This window comes from Dromiciops gliroides, chromosome 1 (assembly GCF_019393635.1).
Source record: "Dromiciops gliroides isolate mDroGli1 chromosome 1, mDroGli1.pri, whole genome shotgun sequence".
Lineage (NCBI taxonomy): Eukaryota > Metazoa > Chordata > Mammalia > Microbiotheria > Microbiotheriidae > Dromiciops > Dromiciops gliroides.
Window position 1 is genome coordinate 84,558,971 of NC_057861.1, and position 23,124 is coordinate 84,582,094.

At 45.7% G+C, this 23,124-nt stretch overlaps 1 protein-coding gene across 5 annotated transcripts in view; it reads right to left on the reverse strand.

The window, feature by feature from the left end:
* Nucleotides 1-3,453: 3,453 nt before the first annotated feature.
* PTP4A3 (protein tyrosine phosphatase 4A3) overlaps nt 3,454-23,124 on the reverse strand; it is a 217,956-nt gene continuing 198,285 nt past the window's right edge. For all 5 annotated transcript variants that reach the window (XM_043973401.1, XM_043973411.1, XM_043973432.1 and 2 more), the window contains 4 exons: nt 21,340-21,432; nt 15,010-15,140; nt 10,690-10,764; nt 3,454-5,132 (listed from right to left, as the gene is read on the reverse strand). In XM_043973401.1, coding sequence (XP_043829336.1) covers nt 5,015-5,132; nt 10,690-10,764; nt 15,010-15,140; nt 21,340-21,432 — 417 coding nt within the window. In that variant the 3' untranslated portion in view covers nt 3,454-5,014. The remainder of the gene's footprint in view (nt 5,133-10,689; nt 10,765-15,009; nt 15,141-21,339; nt 21,433-23,124) is intronic.

The window sequence follows — 23,124 nt, forward strand, 5'->3', positions numbered from 1 at the left end:
TCTAATAAGAGCTCACTCAAAGTCAATCAGGATTAAAAAAGATACTGACAGCCTAAAACAGTAGGATCAAATCTACTATGATGGTTACTAAAAATAAGTGTAAAGCCCTCATAACTTCACCAAAAAAAAAAAAAAAAGTCAATTCACTAACACAAAATAGCAGGGGAGGGCACAGCTAAGTTGAAATTCATTTGAAAAGGATCTTGGGACTTTCATGACCCACACGGCATCCAGTAAAACCAAGGTCATCTCAGGCTGTTTGGAGATACAGGGTCCAGGATTAGAGGAGGTTGGTAGTCTCTGTTGTGAGTATATTTGAGGATAGTTTTGAGAGTATCTGGGATAATGACTGGATTGGAGGCCATGTTATAGAGGTTTGCTTGAAAATTGGGGAAGTTTCACCTAGAAAAGACTTGAGGTGGACCTCATAGCTTCATCTGAAGGGTCGTCATATAGAAAAGAGATTGGACTTGTTCAGCATGATTGCGGGATGGGGGTGAGGCAGAGCAAAGAGCAAAGGGTGGAAGTTACAGAGGTGGTGTTAGGTACTACTTAAAGACTTTGTAAAAAAAAAAAAAATTGTCTAAAGTAGAATGGTCATCTCCAACTTTGGGAGTCTCCCAGTTCCAGATGGACAACTACTTGTCAGAGATTTTGGAGAGAGGCCAGCTATCCAGGTAGACACTGAACTTGTTTTCTGAGGTCTCTTCAAACTCCAAGATTCTTTGATCCGTATGTATAGCCTGACCATTGGGGTCACAAAGACATATGGGTAGGATGGATGAAGGAATGAAGGTTGAGGGAAATACAGAACATAAAACTGAAGATTTTCTCCTCTCCTACCCCTGGAGACATACCATACACAAGTCAGTTTTCCTTGGAATGTGATTCAAAGCCATGGGGGTGACTGTCCCAACCAGAGATGAACCTGGGCTGGCCCATGGGCAGCTCCCAGGAATATGGAGAAATGGAGACTAGATCCCAAGAAGTCACCTTGGGGTTATTACTGGCTTAAGAGAAACAGTGCACCCAGGACACAGGCTCACAGCCCTTCAAATTACACACAGCCACATTCACTGAGAAAGTCTGGAGTCACACATTAAAGGTGCATATAGGGGGCAGCTAGGTGGCGCAGTAGATAGAGCACTGGCCCTGGATTCAGGAGGACCCGAGTTCAAATCCAGCCTCAGACACTTGACACTTACTAGCTGTGTGACCCTGGGCAAGTCACTTAACCCTCATTGCCCTGCCCCCCCCCAAAAAAAAGTACACATATACATTACCACATACTCACAGGGGTTGAGGAAGATTCACAAATATTTTCAGGCCAATTCAAAGAAAAATCCCTGGTGCCTGCTTGCCCAAGCCCATCCCCACCCCCAAACTCTGAAATCTCAGGATTTGGTTGAAAGGCCTCCTTTTTTAGCCTATTCCCTTTATATGCATACACAACTCCATCAATAAGGCTGAGAAGACTCATAGTTTATGAAGTTTCTCTGCATGGGACTTCATAATTGTAGCTCTTCCTCCAGTCCAGCCTCTTGTAGTTTACTCTCCCCGTATTTATTGTTGGCAGTGTGATTTTAATGGGAAAGAGATGGAGCATGGGTGTGGTGGAAAGATAGCATTAGTCTTACCACTGTCACAAACTGTGTGACCCTGGACAAGTCACTTAACTTCTTAAACATCCCCAGGTAACACTCCAGACTACAAACTGAAGCAGAGTTGCCAGTCTGGATTGTTACTTCTCAACTGAAAAATCCCTTCAGCAATAAAACCACAGATCCAAATAAATAATAATAATAATAATAATGGGAAAAATCACAGGCCTCGTCAGAAGGGACCTGGATTTGAACACCACTTAACACTACTGTGTGACCATGGACAAGTCACTTATTTAACTTCTCTGGGCTTTCGTTTCCTCCCTCATCTGGGCTGCTGTGAGGATCAACTGAGTTTGATTCTGTAAAGTGCTCTATAAATATTGCTAACAGACATGCCTTGCACACAATAAGCACTTAATAAATGTTTGTTGAATTTTCATTTAGTTGCTGATTCATTCTGGTTTTCCATTCCTTCATGGTGGGGGAAGAAAAAGAACCACAGAATTTCACAGCTGTAATGACAGGGAGAGCTCGCTACCCAGCAAGGCAGCAATACCCAAACAAAAAAGCAAAACTCCAGGGGGTGCTTACACTGGGCAGAGAGGACTCGCAACAAGAGACCACACTCGGCTGAATTCTCGAAATTGAACTGAAATGTCTCTATGATTTAGTGAGGGCACGCGTATGGTGGGGGGGGGCGTCCAGGAGTCCGAGTCCGTGTCACTGTGAGAACGAGCTTTAAAGAATAAGAAATGTTTTGCCTGAAAAGGAAGAGGTCTAAGGAGGCACGTCACGTGAAAGGCCGACAGAGGGAAGAGATCAATGCAAGCAGCCCAAATCCAAATGTCAGCTGGATGCCAGAAAACACCTCCCAGGAATTAAAGGACTCCAACAGCAGGAGCCCTCAGGGAGAGCCCCTCATTGGAGGGTCTTCAAGGCGAAGACTCAGTGAATTATAGTGGAGATTCAAAGGATCACAGATCTAAAGCTGGCAGGTTACTCAGAGGTGATCCACCCCAACCCCTTCACTTCACCAAAGAGGAAATGAGAGTCCCAAAGAGACTCAGAAACTCACCCACAGTGTGGGTTTGAACTCAGTGGCTTCAGTGGTCATATCTATGAAATCCTGGGATTCTGTGAACTTCTCCACTGTGCTCCCTCTGGGGTCAAACCAATCTGTCTCTCACAATCAATCCCTTCTCAATCCCTCCCACAGTGGACCAGTGTCTGGGAAGGCTGGGGCTGAGGATGAATTCAATTTCATTCAATTCAACAAATATTTATTAAGCACCTACTGTGTGCAAGGCACTCAAAGCATCCCAGGGCCGTGTCTGCCACAGGCCACCCCACACCCAAGTTTCTCAAAAGGATTTAGCCAAAACCACCAATTCCATCTGCCTCTTGTCTAGGCACCTTAGGGCCCATTCATTCATGTGAACCTGTGGCCAGGCCTGGAAACCAAATCCTTCCTCAAAGATAATTCTGGGCCAACAGAAGGGGATCCTAGGCTGCCATCAAGTTAGATAGGTCCTAGAGGGGGGGCCACAAAATTCTGGAGCTGGAAGAGCCCCCATAGGGGTTTTATAGTTCAGTCCCCTCATTTTACAGGAGACCCAGAACAAGAAAATTACTTGCCCAAGGACACACAATCAGTGGGAGAGCTGACCCCCAAACCCAGGTCTTTAAGTCCCAGCTCTTTCTACTACAGGACAAGAGAGAAGGGCGAAAATAATATTCAGCAAGTACCTCATTTGGGCACGGGTCAATTCCTGGCTGAAGTCATCCCTTGTCCTCTACATAAGCATCCCTTCTCCCCCAACCCTCCCCCTGGACTTCACAGACATCTGAGTGAGCTACCACTGCTGTTTATTGTTAGATCTCCCCCTATGAAGAGCACTGGCTAGGGCCCTTCTGATCCAACATATGCTGTTCCCCTTGCTCCAGGCAAAAAGAGCAGAGAGATGGAATAAACCAATATCAGCGTGACCTCGGACAAGTCACTCTACTTTCCTGGGCTTTAAAAGTGTCCTTATATGTAAAATGTGAGGGTTGGACTAGACAGCCTTCGAGGTCCCTTCCAGCTGACCAGCCAGGTCATCCTTTATCCTGTTCTTCGGAAGATGCAGTTCCCAGGCCCAACCACAAGGTGCTCCCAGTGACCGGACCCTCTTGTGCTTAGGGAGTCATTGGCTTGCTAAGACTCCAGGAGATAGATACTCAGGAAAGGGTGGAAAGGGAGGGGAGAAGGCAGTGACTTCTAAGCCCACCCCACAAGGGACTCAACTCCAGCCCCCAGCAAGGGCTGAGTGGAAAGGCAGCGTGTAGGGACAGCCCCGTGTCCATCTCCCCAGTGGGCTTCCCAATCCTAGAGTATTGGGGATGGGGGTGGGGAAGGGGGGTGGGGGATGCAGCCTGGAAGCCAAGACCAGTTTGGGTTGGCACTGGCTGGGCTTCCTCACCCTCCTGCAGAGAGAGCCCAGCCACAGGTTAGGCTTTTATTGCATTTCAGTTTCTGGAACAATGGTTTGCCTCAAAAAGTCCAATAATTTAAAGGTGATGATGACAAAAGGCCGAGGTGGGGGTAAGATGGTGGGCCAGATAGGAGAGAGTGGAGGAAGAGTGAAAAGTGAACTTAAAAAAAAACCAACCAAACCAATTAGAAAACAAAAGCACACCCCCAAAAGCAGGTTGCCAGACTGGGCTGAGTCCCTCAGGCAGAAAGGGGAGGAACAGGCTGGGGCCACTGGAAGCAGAATGGGCTTCCTGCTCCTGGTTACAGCAATAGTTTCAGAGGAAGGAGAGACAGAGAGAAACAGACACAAAGGCAGAAACTGAGAAAGACAGGGTCAGAAAGAAAGAGTCAAGAGATCAGAACACTGAGGAAGAGAGAGAGGAGGGAAGTGGGGAGGAGAGAGAAGACAGAAGGAGAGCAATGGAAGAATGAAGAGAAAGGAAAGAACAGAGAAAACCAAAGGTTAGACGAAGGCTAAGAAGAGGGAGGACGAGAGAGAGAGAGAGAGAGAGAGAGAGAGAGAGAGAGAGAGAGAGAGAGAGAGAGAGAGAGAGAGATTAGAGAGAATATAATGGGAAAGGCCAGAAGCCAAAGATGAGAGAAGTGACAAGAACAAACACAATGGAGAAGAGGCAGAAAAAAGAGAGAAGGGGAAAGGAGAGGAAAGAATGGTTCGCTTGGGGAAAAACAAAAATCTGTTGGTGTCCCTTTTGTCCAAATCTTCAGTCACTGAACCATCCAAGCCTGCATGTGAGGGGCAGGCTGTATGTATGTGTGCGTGTGTGTGTGCGAGGAGGGGAGGGGGGGAGAAAGAGAGAGAGAGAGAGAGAGAGAGAGAGAGTCAGAGTCGGTCTGGGGAGGGGCAGGTGTGTGTGTGTTTGGCGAGAGGCTGCCGAGGTTACATGATACAGCATTTATTCTTGTGGTTGTGTGGGTCCTTGAATCGGAGTCTCTGCTTTGGCCGGTACTTTTCCAGGTACGTGAGCTGTTTGCTGTTGATGGCACCCCTTCGCTTCCTAGGGAGAGAAAGGGAGAAGAAAGGAGGGAGGTCAGCTGGAAAAGAACAGGACGGACAGACAGATGGATGAACAGACCAACAGACGGGGACCCGGGGGGCCGGCCAGCAAAGCTGGCCAGCATGAACTCGATTCCCACCTTTAACCCTGTGTGGCCGTCAAGGCATAGAGGGGAGAAGAAAGGAGGAAGGACATCCCAGGCCCAGTTGACAAGAGCTTAGGCCCTGGCTTGGATTCCCAGCCTCACCCACCCAGACCCAGAAGTGTCCCTCAGAGCCTGGATCTGGAGCTGGGTTCAAATCATGATGCCATTGGGAGTCTCTGGAATGGGCCAACAGTCCAGAGCTTAGGGAGAGGGGTGCAGGGAGCTGAGGGCTCCAGCCTGACACCACAGGCCATGGAAGCTGTGGATGGCTATGCAAGGAGCACTGAGTACCTGTGGGACTTGGGACTAATCACTCCAACTCCCTGAACCTCCATTTCTTCGTCTGTCAAATGCAAAGGTTGAGCCAGGACAGGCCAGCCTGGGAGCATGGCAGGCAGGGAAGCCAACTACACAACTCAGATTTCATACGCATACAGCCCTATGCACGTGCATGTGGAAATACACTCATCTGGTGTGTGAGGCTGCATCACACAGAATCCTGAAGGGGAAAGAACACTAGACTCCGGAAGGAGGAGGAGTCTGGGATCAAGCCCTACATTTATGAGCTGTGAGGTTCTGGGGCTTACAACTACTGCCACACCACTCCATGAATGGGCACATGTGCATGTACAGGTACACACACAGGAATGAACAGGTGCACATGCATAACTGCATGGCCAGCCAGCCAGATTCCTATACATGTGAATGTGTGTGCTCATGTGAAAAAGAGGCCGTGTCTGGACTTGGAATCAGCTCATCAGACCTGAGCTGGAACTTCTGGTACTTACTGGCTAGGGGACCCTCCCTGGGTAAGTCACTTCCTCTCTCTTCAGCCCCAGCAAACTCCCTAATTTATCTAGTGAATAGCAGACAGGCTGCAGTCTGTGTCAGGGAAAATCTCTGAACCTTGACATGTGTGTTCATCCCAGTTACACACACACACAAATTTCTCCTACTTATAGAGCATGACAGTTTATAAAGTGCTTTTCCCACAACCACACTGTGAGGTAAGCAATGCAAAATATCATCATGCCATTTTACAGATGGAAAAACAGTGTCAGGGATGAAATGACTTGTCCATAGCCATACAGCTAGTAAGGAATGTTGCTTATGTTTAAACTCGGGTCTTAACTTTAACAGTAGTAACTCCTGCTCTCCCACACAGTCTCCTGCAAATATATCCGTGCCTAAGTGTGTATGCAAATGCAACATGGGCAGACCCCTCTGGGTACTCCTGTGTGCCCCCATGAATATTACTCACACACACATACTCTGTCCCCCCTTCCCTCACTACAGCAACAACTCCTCAGAGGCAGCACCACCTGTCCTCTGCTACAAGATACTCATCTCCAACGTATCTGCCCTGGACCTGATAACAGGAACAGGAGTTTTTCTTGATATGTGGACCATAATTTTTTTCAAATTTATCATTTATTGTCATAAATGTGAATGGGCTGAATTCTCTCCACCAAAATAAGGAAACTCCATGAATGTGGTGATTTCAAGAAACATTAAATGCAAAAGGATTTACTCCAGCCTGCCCTCCTCTGTCCCCAACCTCCCCCAAGGCTGTGCCTCAGATTAAGTACCAGGGCACCCCACATTCAGTGACAGGCCTCCTTGCTTCATTCTCTATCACTGGGTGTTTTGTGTATGACACAAGCCATCTCTCTAGGCAGACTAGGAGCCTGGACCCATGGGCTTCCCCAGTACTTGGTGTCTACTGATACTCAGAGTCCTTCCCACCTATCCCCCTAGATGTTTGAGGCCTGTGGGAGCCAGCTACCTTCTTATAACATAAACAAGTCAGCCTCTGGGAGAATGCACGCAAGACCCCAGGGACTAGCCAAGACACCTGAGATGCCCAAACCCAAGTCCCAAAGGCTCCTCAGAATCATAGGGAGAGATCTTTTCATGGGGTCCTTCTAGCACCAGGGAGAAGGACCTTTGAGAAGTAGTTAGAGAATGGAGTTTGGGCATCAGTTAGCCTGAGAGGTCTGCTCTCTCCTGGGAGATGAAAGGGAAAAATAGCTTACCCCTTCCCTCTGGCCATAAAGATTTCTCCATCCAGCCCCAGTCCCAAGACAGAGGACAATAATTACCCTGAGATTTCTTTAGACTCCACAACAAGCCTGTGAAGTCTATAGGAAGGTGTTTATTAGCTCACTCTTACAGATCAGCAAACTGAGGCTCAGACAAGTACAAGACATGTCCAAAGTCATCCAGCTAATCCACATCAACTGGGATTTAAAGCCATGTTCTCCCACTCTCTCTGGTATTCCCCACAGCCTCTAACTGCACCATAGGCTTTAGAGAGGGAAGGAATGATACAGATTATCTATTCCCAATCCCTTAATTCATTTTAAAGTCTACTTTCCACTCTTAAACCATTCCCTTTCCTACAGTTTCTGGTTGCATCCAGGAAAGAAAAGTGAACTTGTCCAGAACAAGGCGGGACAATAGTCTTCCCCTAGCTGCTTACTAACCAGACTCCATTTGGAATACTGTATTCAGTACTGGACACCACAGTTTAGAAGGGCAGTGATAAAATAGTATGCCCAGAAGAGGAAGACTAGAGTAGGGTGAGGGGCTGGCTACGTGACACCCTTGGATCATTTGAAGCATTTGATAAAAAGAATGCCAAGGAGGGACACCACCACAAGACCAACCCATGTTTCTGTAGGGCTTTAGAGGTTAAATACACATTTTCCTCACAATAATCCTCCTATGAGGGAGACAGGAACATTATTCTTTACTTTCAAGAAGAGAAGGCTGAGGCCCAGAGACAAGAAATGGTTAGCATATAATCATATGAGTAGAAAATGTCAAAACTGGGAAACAGACCCACCTTCTGAGTCTTCTGATACCAAATCCAATGATTTTTCCACTATAATACAATGCTCCCTCCTCTCATCCAGGGAAGGGATGTCACAAAAGCAGACTTGTCCTGAGGGTAGAATTAGGGCCTAAATGGGGCTGGGGATGAGTTCAAGATTCAAAAGTGGTCAAATCTCAGCTCAACAGAATATGAGGCACATATCCAGGCACCTTCTGTGTACAGAGCCCTGTGTTAGGCTTTATAGAAATACAGAGTCTAGATAAGAAATGATCCCTGCCTACCTTCAAGGAGCTTAGTACCTTATAGAATTGTAAGAACTCTCAAGGTAAACCAAGCTGTTGAATAATGGAATGGGCTGCCTTGTTAATGAGATATTTGTAAGGTATTTTATGTTTGTTTATATTTGGTGGAATGAGCAAATCCGTGAGTTAGAAGGATGCGCCTCAGGAGCTACCAAATCCCAAATGTACTCAAACTCAGGCCTCAAACCTGGCCTCCACTTAAAGACCTTCAGGAGGGCACACTCACTACTTCCCCAAGGCAGACCACACCACCTATAGCACCTTTGGGGTTTTTTTTGGGTGGTGGTATTCCCCAGTATTTTATTTTATATAGTAATGACACAGAGTAAGAGGTTAATTAGGGCTTGTGGACTGAATGACATTGGGATATTATCTATAACCCTTAGGAAAGCCTAAAGCTATCTCCCAACAGCTCCCCTCATGCTGCCCCTCCCTGATGCTTCTAATGTTATCCTCTTCTAGGTGACAAGACTCCAAATGCTTGGAGTAAGCTGTCCTGTCAATCTTTTCAAGTCTTCTGGGTAAATATTCCTTCAGCTGATCCTCTCCTGTCTCCACTCCCCATACCACTGAAGCCATCCTAGCAAAAGCCTCCCTCTGCACTGGGGGCAGGGAAAGGAGGGTTGAACTACAGGGACCTTCAAGGTTCCTTCCAGCTCCAACATTCTGTGACTCCAATTAATCTTCACTCAGCTGTTTTCACACAAAAGCTCACCTGGCGTCCCCAAGGATCCCCAGGGCAACTGTTGCTGCGTTCCTAAGCCAGCCCTGGCAACACTGTCTGTAAATACTCACGATCCCTCGTGCCAGAAGAACCCTGGTTAGCTTTTCAAATAAAACACACCCTGTCTCATCCTTACAAAAGATATATGAGATCAGGACAGCAGGGATTAAACTCCCCGTATTCCAGGGTAGGAAATTAAGGGACAAGTGGAATTTCTAATGTCATACAACAAAACAGCAGTGGAGTCTGAATTACACCAGAAATGTGCCTACCTACATGATAGGAAAGGACCTGAGAAGTCACCTGGTCCCACCCATTCCTGAACAAGAATGCCTTCTAGAACAGCCCTAACAAACGTGAGAGAGACAGAGACAGAGACAAACAGACACAGACATCAGGAGGTAGATGACAGAGACTGATGGTTGAGATGGGCAGATGGATAGACAAATGGATAGAAAAAGAGACAGACAGATGGAGAAATAGGCAGACAGAGAGGATAGAGATTGACAGACAAAGAAAGTAAGCAATCTAACAGCGTCCCCTTGAAGACTGTCAGTGAGAGGCAACCCACCAGCCCCATCTGGCTTCTAGACAGCTCTGACTGTTGAAGAGTTTTGCTTTATACCCCGACTAAATCTTCTTTGCAACTTCCACTCACCACTCCTAGTTCTGTCTTTGCGCTCCCCCTCCCCCACATGTCAGCCCTCAAGAGGCTTGAAGAGGCCAATGACCTAAGCCTTCTCTTCTCAAGGTTCCTTAAGCCTCAGATAACGCGGTCTATAGCCCAGGAAACAAAGAATCTGGAGAGATGGGGCCCGGGGGAAAGAATAAATCTCTCACTGAGATTGGTGACCCATTTTCTCTAGTCTAGAATTCATTTCTGTGGCTATGGTAGAGGGTGACAATAACAACCTGTCACCGATCACTATGGCAGCAGGGATGTCCCCTTCCAATAATAAGATGCTAAGGCCCAGGGAGAAAGCACCATCTGCCCAAGGTCACATAGCAAAGTCACAGGTGTCCCTAGCTCCTAGCCTGGCTTCTTCTTCTCTCTGTTCCCACACTGAAGCTCTATCCCAACTCCCCACTTTCCTCCTTCCACTGTGATGCTTCTACCTATGATGTGCATGTGATACAGTGAAATACAAGTGGGAAGCCATGGCCACCACAGCCTTGACCCGTCCCTCTGGTCCAAGTGAGCTGTGTGACTTTGGGCAAGTCAATGACTCTTTCTGGGCCTCAGGTCTCTTGCTGTTTTTAAATAGATGAAATGGGACCAAAAAGGCCCAGTGGCCTGCCAGGAATCCATGAAAGTCAAACAAGGTGGAGAAACTGGAACTATTGGGGAGATAGTCCTTTACCAATCATCCCTGGAGCAAAAGCCTTCTCCATATTCACTGCCCACAGAGTTGTGTGTGGTGGAAGGTGCTAAGGAGAAAGGAGGGTTGGAAATGACCTCACTCATTGGGGACCCAACTCCTAGGACAGAGAGGGGCCCTTCCCCCACCAAAAAGGAAAAGAAAAGCAAAACCTTTCTGGGCACTTACTGTCGAATGAACTGGATGGCATCTTCATACTTCATCCCACTCTCAATCAGGGCCAGAGCAACAAGGACAGGAGCCCTAGAAGACGGACAGAGGGGATGGGAATTACTGCCAAAGGCAATGGAGAGCCCTTCAACAACCCTCTCCCTCCCCACTTAGCCAATCAAAACAAAAGTCAACATGTTGTAGTAGACCTAAACTTGGCAGGCAAGAGGCCTTCGTTGTATCTCAACACCAACTCTTACAAACGGTATGACCCTGGACAAGGCACTTGACCACTATGAGTCTCAGTTTCTCCATCAGCAAATAGAGATAATAATTCTTGGACTATCTACCTCATAGAAACATTGCAAAAAAAAGACAACTTTAGAAAAAATAAGGGCTCTACAGTAGTACACTGTTATTACTCAAATACAACTGGGCATGGAGACAGAGGGATAGCTACTATGGACTCGGGAAAGCCAAATGTTTGGAGACAGTAGCTGGTGAGCATTAAGGTTGTTCCTTCCTAGAGATGAAAGAGCAGGGAGTCAGGTCAGATGCCCAGATGAGTTTCCTCACTGCAAAATTTCCCTGGAGCCTTTAATAAGCTTTTTTTTTTTTTTTTACATATAAGGTATTTTATTTTTTCCATTACATGTAAAGATAGTTCTCAACTTTTGTTTATACAAGCTTTACAATTTCAGATTTTTCTCCCTCCCTTCCCTCCCTCCCCCCTCCCCTAGACAGCAGGTAATCTGATATAGGTTATATCTATATATCTATATACATATACATATACATATACATATACATATACATATACATATACATATATACATATATATACCCATAATAACATTAATCCTATTTCTGCATTAATCCTGTTATAAGAGAAAAAATCAGAGCAGTAATGCAAAACCTCAAAATAGAAAAAAAAAACAACAGCACCCAAAACAAAAGAAATAATATGGTTCAATCAGCATCTATACTCCACAGTTCTTTTTTTTTTTTCTTGGATTTGGAGATCCTCTTCTATCATGAGTTCCCTGGAACTCTTCTGTACCATTGCATTGGTGAGAAGAATATAGTCCATCACAGTAGGTCAACACTCAATGTTGATGATGCTGTGTGCAATGTTCTTCTGGTTCTGCTCATCTCACTCATCATCAGCTCACGCAAGACCCTCCAGGTTTCTCTGCTCATCATTTCTGCTCATCATTTCTGACAGCACAATAGTATTCCATTGTATTCATATACCACAGCTTGTCCAGCCATTCCCCAATTGATGGGCACCCCCTCAACTTCCAATTCCTTGCTACCACATAAAGAGCAGCTATAAATATTTTTGTACATGTGGGTCCCTTTCCCCCTTCCATGATTTCTTTGGGAAAAAGACCTAAAAGTGGTATTGCTGGGTCAAAGGGTATGCACAGCTTTATCGCCCTTTGGGCATAATTCCAAATTGCTCTCCAGAATGGCTGGATCAGTTCACAGCTCCACCAACAATGAATTAGTGTTCCAATTTTCCCACAGCTTCTCCAACATTTATTATCTTCTTTTTTTGTCATTTTAGCCAATCTGATAGGTGTCAGGTGGTACCTCAGAGTTGTTTTAATTTGCATCTCTCTAATCATTAGAGATTTAGAGCATTTTTTCATATGGGAATAGATAGCTTTGGTTTCTTCATCAAAAAACTGCCTGTTCATATCCTTTGACCATTTCTCAATTGGGGAATGACTTGGATTCTTATAAATTTGATTTAGTTCCCTATATATTTTAGAGATGAAGCCTTTATCAGAAGTACTGGCCTCAAAAATTATTTCCCAGCTTTCTGCCTCCATTCTCTTTAATAAGCTTTTAAGTAGCTTTGCCCCCTCTCTATCCCTTTACCTTCCCTTCCTTGTTTTCTGTCCACATGAACGAGGCTCCAATTCTTGAAGGGCCAGCTCTGAGCCCACATTCTCTAGTCTTAACTGCCCACTCAGTTCACACTGATCTCCCTCCCCCTCTTCCAAGTGCCGACAATCAGGAGTGTCTATATCATTCATTCACAGAATCACAGGATTTCTAAATGACAAGGGCCTCCCTGAATGTCCAACCTCTATCTAAGTAAGAACCCTTTCTACGGCATCCTTGACGAATGGGACTCCATCCTCCACTCAATGCTCTCTAGGGAAAGGGAGCTCACTAGCTTCCTAATACAGCCGACTCTACTCTGGGGCATGTCTGTTAGGAAATCCTTGCTTGCGTTGACCTGAAATCTGCCACTCCACAACTGTTCCTGGTCCTGCCAGCTAGGGCCAAGGCAAAACTAATATAGCCCCTCTTCCACATGACAGCCCTTCAGATGGAGGAAAGAAGCAATCCTGTGTCCCGTAAGTCCCTTCTTCAGATCAGACATCCCTGGTTCAATCTACTGATCCTCACATGCTGCGTTCCCTAGTCTTCCATCCATCCTGGTGGCCCTTCTCTGGATTCACTCCAGCTTGTCGATGACATTCCCCAAACGGGTAGTGCATGTGGGACAAGGATGTCCTCATTTTGTACTGAGACACAGAGACTCCGTAGAGCCTAAGGTTACATTAGGAGGTTATCATATAGTGCCTGATATGGTTGTCTCTTCCTAGGCCTATGTCTCATCTCTACTACCTCAAACTATCAGTTCCATGAGGGTCAGAGACTATATCTTATACATCTCTGGATTCTTACCCCACCATCCCCAACCCCAGTCCCCAGAGCATAGGACTCAAAACAGAGCAGGTACTTAAATATTTTCTAACTTGTAAACGATATTCATTTGTTTTCCCCCATCTTTTGCTGGGGGGAAAGATCATCAGATCCTGGGACTCAGAGGTGGAAGGCAACTCAGGCATCCAGTAGTCCAAACCTTTCATTTTATTGATGAAAGTGACCCAAAGAGACTGAATGGCTTGTGCTAACAAAAGGAAGGGTAGGGATACAAACTGAGGCCATCTGACTCTAAATTCTCTCCAGGAGTTATACCACAAGACATACCAAGATAATATCCTCAAAACAGGAAGAAGAGCAAACACATTAGATGATAAAAATGTAATTTGAAAAAGATATGGGGGCAGCTAGGTGGCACAGTGGATAGAGCACTGGCCCAGAGTCAGGAGGACCTGAGTTCAAATCTGACCTCAGATACTTAACACTTACTAGCTGGGCAAGTCATTTAACCCCAATTGCCTCACACAAAAAAAAAGAAAAGAAAAGAAAGAAAAAAGAAAAAGAAAAAGAAAAGAAAAAGATATGAACATAAGCTTGGTGACTTAGATCTAGAAGGGACCTGAGAAAGCATCTGCTCTAATCCCTTAATTTTACAGAAGAGGAAACTAAGGTCTAGAGAGTTTAAATAACTAATCCAAAGTCACACGAGTAGTGAACCATAGCTATGAGATCTGAAACCATCCCCCCAACTCCAAAAATCCAGCCTGTCTTTTACCATACCACAATGCCAATGGACAGACCACTGGGCTTGAAATCAGGAAGACTCACCTTCCTGAGTTCAAATCTGGCCTCAGACACTTACTAGCTGTGTAACCCTGGACAAATCACTTAACCCCGTTTGCCTCAATTTCCTCATCTGTAAAATGAGCTGGAGAAGGAAATGGCAAACTATTCCAGTGTCTGCCAAGTAAACCCCCAATGGGGTCACAGAGTTGTACATGACTGAAATGACTGACCAACAACAATAAACAAAATAAAACTTATCATGGATGACTAATTTTGGCATCACTACAACGGGGTGCAAAAAACACCTTGTTGAGGGGAGATGCCACAAGAACAATTTTGTGAGAGAAGGTCTCACCTTATTGAATTCAGGGCTTGAGATGAAGACTGGGTGGGTGTAGGTAAGGGTCGGACCAGGTGGTCTCTAAGGTATCTTCCAATCTCTAAGATTCTGTTATTGTGACTCCGGGTTTTAATGATATCAATTTCAAAGTGAATCAACAATGTGATGTGGCAGCCCCAAAATACTAATGCAGGAACCACAGGTTGCATCAACAGACCAAAAGCATAGACGCTATGAAGAGTTCTCAGTGACAGACAAAGGAATTGTGCTTATTGCTAACAGCCAACGAATATTAATTTATTAGGAGAGACTGAAACTCTCCAGTGATGGAGATTCTGCCATGCCACTCAGTCCAGAGTCTGACAACCAGCATAGCTTGGGAAGTCCTTCCTCATGTCTACATTTCAACCCCTCCTACTGTGAGCCCCCTTCCTCCCATGTAGTCTAAATCCTCCTAGACAGGCAGTAATGGGGTGGGTCCCTACAGTTTCCACTCTTCCTCTCCTGGGCCCACCCCTCAGACTCACCGCCCCAGGCCAGCCACGCAGTGAACAGCAACACAACTGCCGGGGTCTTCAAAGAATTTGGTTTTCAGCAGGTTGAGCCAGTCTTCCACGATCTTGCCAGGAGGTGGGGCTCCATCATCAAAAGGCCAGTCCTGGGTAGAAGACAGAGAAGAGGAAAGAACAACTCAGAAGAGTAGCTGGCCTGCCCAAAAGTGGAGGGAATGGGAGCAACCAGCCTCTCCCCACAGATACCCAAAGGTTAAAAAAAACACCTAACCAGTCAGCAGGCCTGGGTTAGATGCCATTTCATATGGCTAAGTCTTTTTAATGCAGCTAAGTCCGTTTTCTTAACTGTGAAATAAGGTAATGATATTTATACAATTGAACTCACAGGGTTATTGTGAGGGAAACCCTTGGTAAATTTTGTATGAAAAAATTTGAGGACTTTGGGCAACTGTAGACTCAATATCGGTCAGGAGAGTGATATGGAGGCGAAAAAGCTAATGCTTGGGATCCATCAACAGACATGGCTTTTACTCCTCTCCCCACTCCTTTGCAGAGGTGAGAGGTCCAAAAGTGTGGAACACGGCATATATTTTCAGTCTTTTTAGACATTTTTGTTGGTTTTAGTGGCATTTTTCTGGCCTCAGACACCAGCTGTGTGACTCTGGGCAAGTCAGTTAACCTCTTTTTTACGGATTAGGAAATCAAGGCCCAGAAAGGTTAAGTGACTGACCTCGAGTCATACAGCTAGTAAAAATCTGAGGCTGGATTTGAACTCAGGTTCTCCTGGCTCCAGGTCAACCACTCTCTCCATTGTACCACCTAGCTGGCTTGGTTCTTGGGCTAGAAGGATCACTAAGATCACCTAGCCCAAGCCCAGCACTTCACAGATGTGAGACTTAAAGGTTGGGGGAAGGAAGGGAGGGAGAGAGAAGTTATAGCTCACAGATGATAGATGTAGACTGGCACTTATATCCAAGGTCACCTAGAGAAAGTCAAGGTTCTGTATCAGGATTCAAATGCTGATACCTCTGACTCCAAATCAAGTGTTCTTTTCACATACTCAATGTTCTTCCCACATACTTAAATCAATCTCCTTGTAATTCTTCCCCCATTCCTTCTCTGTCTTCTGGGGCCAATCAGAATCAGTCAAATCCCTACGTCCCCACAGGGCCCTTTAAATACTTACCACTCCCCAAAATAACAATTCCCCCTTTTTTGGGGGGGGGGGGTGGTGGTGAGGCAATTGGGGTTAAGTGACTTGCCCAGGGTCACACAGCTGGGTCTGAGGCCAGATTTGAACTCAGATCCTCCTGAATCCAGGGCTGCTTCAACAATTCCCAACCCCTCATGACAATCCTGTGAGGTGGGCTAGTAAGAGCATTATTAATCCCACTTTACAGAAGAAGAAACAGAGGCTAAGAAAGGTGGTAGAGCCATGATTTAAACCCAAGTAGGTTCTCTGACTCCCATGCATGCACCCAGCTATCATGTCGCCCAAATCTTCTCTTCTCCAGGTAAACACCTAGACATTATATAATTAAGAAAGGTTGGGGAGGAGGAGGCAGCTGGGTAGCACAGTGGATAGAGCACCGGCCCTGGAGTCAGGAGGACCTGAGTTCAAATCCAGCCTCAGACCCGTGACACTTTTAGTAGCTGTGTGACCCTGGGCAAGTCACTTAACCTCAATTGCCTCACCAAAAAAAAAAAAGGTTGGGGAAGGATTTCAGTAGGAGATAGGACTTTAGTTGGGACTTCAAGAAGACTTCATGAAGTCTAACTCACATTCCTCTTGCTGAAGAATGGGGTTAGCATCACCTCAAAAAAACTGGAATAATTCAAACTGACAAACAGGGAATTCTCAATTTAAATCTTTTTCTTTTTTTTTTTTTAAAGACATCCTTCTTCTTACAGGGATCCTTGAACCAGCTAAACTCTAATATACTTTCTAACGCTGATATTTTAGTCAACTCAATTCAGTTCAAGAAGTATGTATGATTAAACAAATACTGTGAGCAGGACCTTGTGCTAGACTCTGGGGCTACACAGAAAAAAAATGACAAACCTTGGGCTCAAAGAGCTTACAGTCTAATAGGAAAATACAATCTGTATACAAAAGGAGAGATCGAGGCACACTGACAACAGAATAAAGGGAGATCATCCCTTTCCCCTGGACCAGATGGGGCAAGGCTGTCCAGGTAGGTTTCTAAGAGGAGGTGGTATCTGAGTCACACACTCTCCCATCTGGAAAGGGCCTCAGAGTCCACCCTATCTAATTTGTGCCTGAACAACAACAACAACAACAAAAAAAAATCCACTCTATGAAACCTCTCTGAGAAAATAATTATTAATCATCAATTTCTTGGGGACCCAGGGATCTGTCCTGCCCCCTTCTTTTCCCGCCCCCTCCAGAGTTCAGTTCTCCTTGAGAAACTTCATCAAATCTCCTCTAAGGGTGGCTAGGTGGCACAGTGGAGCACTGGCCCTGGCGTCAGGAGTACCTGAGTTCAAATCCGGCCTCAGACACTTGACACTTACTAGTTGTGTGACCCTGGGCAAGTCACTTAACCCCCATTGCCTCACTAAAAAAAAAAAAAAATCTCATCTAGGACAAACCCAAGGGAATAAAAGGAATGAAGACAGATTCTTCCAGGTGGAATGATGGGATTAAACCACACCTAGATAATGACTCTGCCTTATGCAACTTGAGTGAAGGGTCTTTTGCATTCTTTTCCCTGATGTGGATCAGTAGAGTTCATTTTAATGTAGACCACCTTCAAGTCACATCAACCAATGGAGTTGAATGATGCTAACCAATTAGCTTTGATTAATGTATAATGACCCGCCTCTATCAAAAGGGATTGAAAAAAAAAAAACCTGGACAGGTAGCCATGTTAGCTTCTCTTGGCTCTCTGGGACCACATGGTCTCTGTCTCTGTCTCTCTTGGGTCTCCTTGAGACCACGCGCTGTCTCTCTGGGAGACAACAGCATGGGTCTTTTGGGACTTTCCTCCTGCTCACACTAACTGGCATATGGAGGCCATCTCCCCGCTTTCTCTGCCACAGCCTGAGACCATGAGAAGTTAGGGAGTCCTGCAGTCAATCCTTTACTGGCATAATATTGATAAAATAACGTATGCTTACCCAAACCTGGTGCCTAAGCCAATTAATTTTTTAAAAATCACACCCCTTAACAAAGTCATCTAATCTGCTGAGCAAGGCAGCCTCCAGTAGTAGGGGGCCTCATGGTGAGAGAGAACCCATAACTTTCCAGGGCAAGTCATTCTATCTGGGAGGGCTCTAACTGCCAGGAAGATTTGACAGGAAGCCTAAATCTCCCACTTGACAAGATCTACCCATCACTATCAGATTCCACCACCTCACAGGGCAAAGCAGAACACGTTTAACAGCTCTTCCTTCCAGGTCTCTGTCTTCCATAAGACAAGAGCTATCGTGTCCCCTCTAAGTCTTTTCTCCTGCAGGTCCAATATCCTCAGTTTATCAAGGCTACCGTAACCACCACCCTCTCTCTGGGTGCTTTCCAGATTCTTTCCTGAAATGTGGTCTCCAGCACTGAACACAGTCCTCTCAGACATACCTGACCATAATGAGACTATCCTCTCCCTTCTCTTCTGGGCTCTCTCTACCTCTGCAATGAAGCCCAACCTTTTGGGGCAGCTATCACACATGGCTGACGCATACTCAGCTCCTACCAGAATCCTTCAGATCTTTGTTCAGAGCACATTACCCCTCCCCAACTTGCATTTGTGATGCTGACTTTTTTTTTTAATCTAAGTGTAAGACTTCACGTTTATCCCTATGATATTTCACCTCATTCGATTTGGCCCTAATATTCCAGCCTGTTGAGATCTCTTTGGCTCTTAATTGCATCACAGAGAGCCGTGGCCCCGCTTCCTAGCTTTGTATCTGCAGATTTATTAAGCTAGCAGACTTGATCCAAGTCAAGGAAAAGTCAGCGGTATAGGCCATCCAGATGTTTTCTGAGTGGCTGAGAACAAGCACTGGATTATAGAACTGACCAATGACCCAGTGAGCCTCAGGTAAGTGAATCTCATATTCATTTAAGCTTGGTAAGGTGTATTCACCCTTCCATGGAAGACATCATTTTGTCTAAGAGTTATGTGGAAGGGGATGCTCTGGGAGAGAGGGAATCAAGGCCTGACCACCTGGCTGCCCCTGACAATGAAGAAGCTAACATTTATTAAGCACCTGTTAGGTGCCAGGTACTATGCTACGCTGGGGATATAAAAAGAGGCAAATGACAGTCCCTGCCCTCAAGGAGCTCAAAATCTAAAAGCCGGGAGACAACCACCAAACAAATATATGCAAACAAGATACATAAAGAATACACGAAAAAAAAAAGAATACACAGACAATAATTAATGAAGGGGAGGCACTAGAATATAAAAGGGTTGGGAAAGACTTCTTTATAGAAGATGATGTTTCGGTTGAGACTTGAAGGAAGCTGGAGAAGCCAGCAGGGGGAGATGAGGAAGGAGAGAATTGCAGACATGGGGAACAGTCAGAGAAAATGCCCAGAGTTGAGAGATGAGGTGCAGGAGTGGGCCTAACCGGGTCCTTCTTCCCATATGGCCAGTGACCTGCCGGGAAGACTGCGCCAAACTCTCCTGCTTTCCCTGGGAGCGAAGCGGTCCCCCTCTGTTATCAGGGACCAGAAGGGCCTCGGAACACGAAACGCCTTCCTGCTCTTGTTGATGAAGCTTCAGCACATTTGATTGGGGCTCTAGGGAGCTGAGCTGAGGACTAAGTAGCTCCCCATCCTCCTCTTCTCTGGGGTGGGGAAAGCCAAGGAAACGGCTCCCTACCTGCCCAGAGACGGCCCAGGGGAGATCCAAGGCCAATTTCAACCACAGCCTAATGAATTCAGCCCCCTTCCCACAAAAACAAACCTCTGGTTCTCTCTGACCTACCTGCCCTACAAGGTACCATTCTGTCCAACCTCTTCTAGGAAGCTCTCTTGGACCCACTCTCACTTGTCCTTTCCTTGAGTGCCTCCGACCCGCCCCATTTAAACCATGCAACAGAAATAACAACATGCGTCTAGCAGTCTACACCCACTGGCCAAAATGTTTTCACAACATCTCTGTGTGGTCAGCGGGCCAAGGAATGTTACCCCCATTTTTCAGATAGGAAACTAAGGTTCCAAGCCTTAATTAGAACCAGGTCTGTTGATAAGCATTCCATGCATCATGCTGCCTCCTGTGTGCACACACGAATAAGAAACATAAATTGACTAATACACTCACGGACACAGAATTCACACACAAGAATGTATGCTTATATGTGCTTGAATATGAATACAAATGCACACATACCCCTGAAACATGAAAAGGTTTCAACCCAACCCATGAGTGTGTGTACGTATACAGACACACAGACAGACACACAGACGTAAGTTTGCATACGATAAGACCACATACCCTTTCTTCAGTCTCAGCTAACCTGCTAGAGCAGTCAGTAAACCGACAGTCATTAACAGTCAGGCACTTTGCTAAGTGCTAAGGATACCAAAAAAAGTAAAAAACAGGCTCTCCCTTCAAAGAAGGCATCTAATAGGACAGCCAACCAGCAGATAAATAGATACAAAGAAGTTATGCACAGCATAAACTGGAAATAATCAATAGAGGTAAGGCACTAAAAGTAAGAGGCGATGGGAAAGACTTCCTGTAAAAGATGGAAGCCAGGGAGGTCAGAAGTCAGAGGGAAGGAGGGGAAGGGCTACAGGCACAGGGCACTGCCAGAGAAAAGGCCTGAGTGTCTTATTCTTGGAACAGTCAGGAAGCCTGGGTCACTGGATTTGAAGAGTCCATGGTAAGGTGGAACTTACCATGACTGGAAAGATAGGAAGGGGATAGGAGGACTTTGAATGCCAAAGAGAACATCTGGTATTTGATCCTGGAATTAATAGGAAGCCACTCAAGTTTATTGAATAGAAGGATGCCAAGCTCCAAACCAATCCACAAACGGGGAATAGTGGCTGCCCCCCTCCTACCTCTCAGCCCAGCAGAGAGAGCCCCAGGGCTAAGGACCAGTCCAGCAGATGCCTTGCTGTATCACTGTGGGCAAGTCACTGTCCCCTAGCCCACGATCTACTCCTCTTAAAGTCAGGGGATTGGGTTAAAAGATGCCATGGGGCCCTCCCATCTCTAACATTCTATGCTTTAAAGTCCCTTGCAGATCTGACATTCCAAGTTCTCAGAGATAACAAATTCTTTTCCCCTACTCCCATGCCCAGCCATCCTATCCTCAGTCTCCCTACCCCCAGCAAATCAGAGAAATGGCCAAAGTCCAGGGGCCCTTGCTCACCATGACAGTGATGCCATCCTTCTCCAGCGGGGTCTTGTCATAGGTCACCTCGCATACTCGAACCACGGTGGTGGCCCCATACTTCTTTAGATCCTGCAAGAGGAGAAAAGGAAGGTCACTGAAGAGAAGGGACCAAAAATCCAACTCCCAGACTTCTGCCCAGGCAATCCACCAGTCCTATCCCTTTTCAAAGAGACAGCCACAGGGAGGGAGCTAATTCCATCAAAGGGACTTAGCTTCCAACTTAACCTGAAGGCTCCCTGAAAAATAGGGAAGAAATAATAGGAATTATAATAGTAATGACAACAAACAGTACCTATCATATTATAGCACTTTACTCACAAAATCCCTCATGAGGTGGTGGGATCCACAAATATCAATGTTCCCATCTTACAGATGAGTAAACCTAGCCTCACAGAGTTAAGTGACTTGCCCAGGGTCACACAGCTAACGATGCTGCAGACCAAATCAAAAATGACTGATTCTTTTCTTACTTCAAATCCAATGTACAGTGACTAGAGCACTACACCTGAAGTCAGGACCCCCACCCTATGGTCAATTCTCACCTCTGCCACTCACTTCCTTTGCTACCGTGGGCATGTTTGTTGCTCAATCTCAGGAAGCCACCGTTTTCTAATCTGTGAAATGGGGACAATAACCTGCAGTACCTACTTCCTGGTTGGTCATGAAGCTCAAATAGGATAATCGTGTACTGCACTTTTCAGAGTTTAAAGAGCTATATAAATGTCTTGAATTATTACTGTGGCGGTGGCCGTGTTCCCACTAGGCTCTCAGTTTTCTAGAAGAAGAAAAAGAAAAGAAAGAAGATAGAAAAGAAGGAAGAAAGAAGGAGGAGGAGAAGAAAAAGGAGAAAGTAAGAGGAAGGAGGAGGAAGAAAGAAATATAATGATGTATAATAATAATAATATCTAGCATTTATATAAAACTTTAAGGGCAGGTAGGTGCCACAGTCAATAGAGTATTGGGCCTAGAATCAGGAAGTTATTGTTCTCCACCTGTCCGTGGGTCTGCCATTTCCTTGACCAATGGATTAAGGCAAACAGAGGTTAAGTGATTTGTCCAGGATCACACAGCTAACAAGCATCTGAGACTGGATTTGAACTCGGGTCTCCTTGACTCCAGGCCCAGTGATCTATCCGCTGAGCCATCTAGCTGCCTCTAGAGTAAGGAAGACCTGAGTTCAAATCTCACTTTAGACACCACTAGCTTTGTGACCCTAGACAATTCACTTAACCTCCCTCTGTCTTAAGTTTCCTCAATTATAAAATGGGGGCCATAAGAGCACTTATGTCTCTAGGTTTTTGTGAAGTACAAATAAGAGAATATTGGGAAAGTGCTTAGCCCAGTGCCTGGCACACAGCAGACACCTAATCATATGCTTGTTCCTTTCTCCCTTCATCCCCCACTGAAGTGCAGAGCAATTCAAAGATGTTATAAAAGCAGCCAGGTGGCGCAGTGGATAGAGCACTAGACCTAGAGTCAGAAAGACCCGAGTTCAAATCCAACCATAGACACTTATTAGCTGGGTGACCCTGGACAAGTCATTTCACCCTCTTTGCCTCAGTTTCCTCATCTGTCCAATGGGCTGGAGAAGGAAATGGCAAATCACTCTGGTACCTTTGCCAAGAAAACCCCAGATGGGGTCCCAAAGAGTCAGACACCACTGAACAACAAACAATTCACATGTTATCACATTTAATCCTCAGAATTAATCCCCAGAACAACTCTATGCCATGGGTGCTATCATTATCCCCATTTTACAGG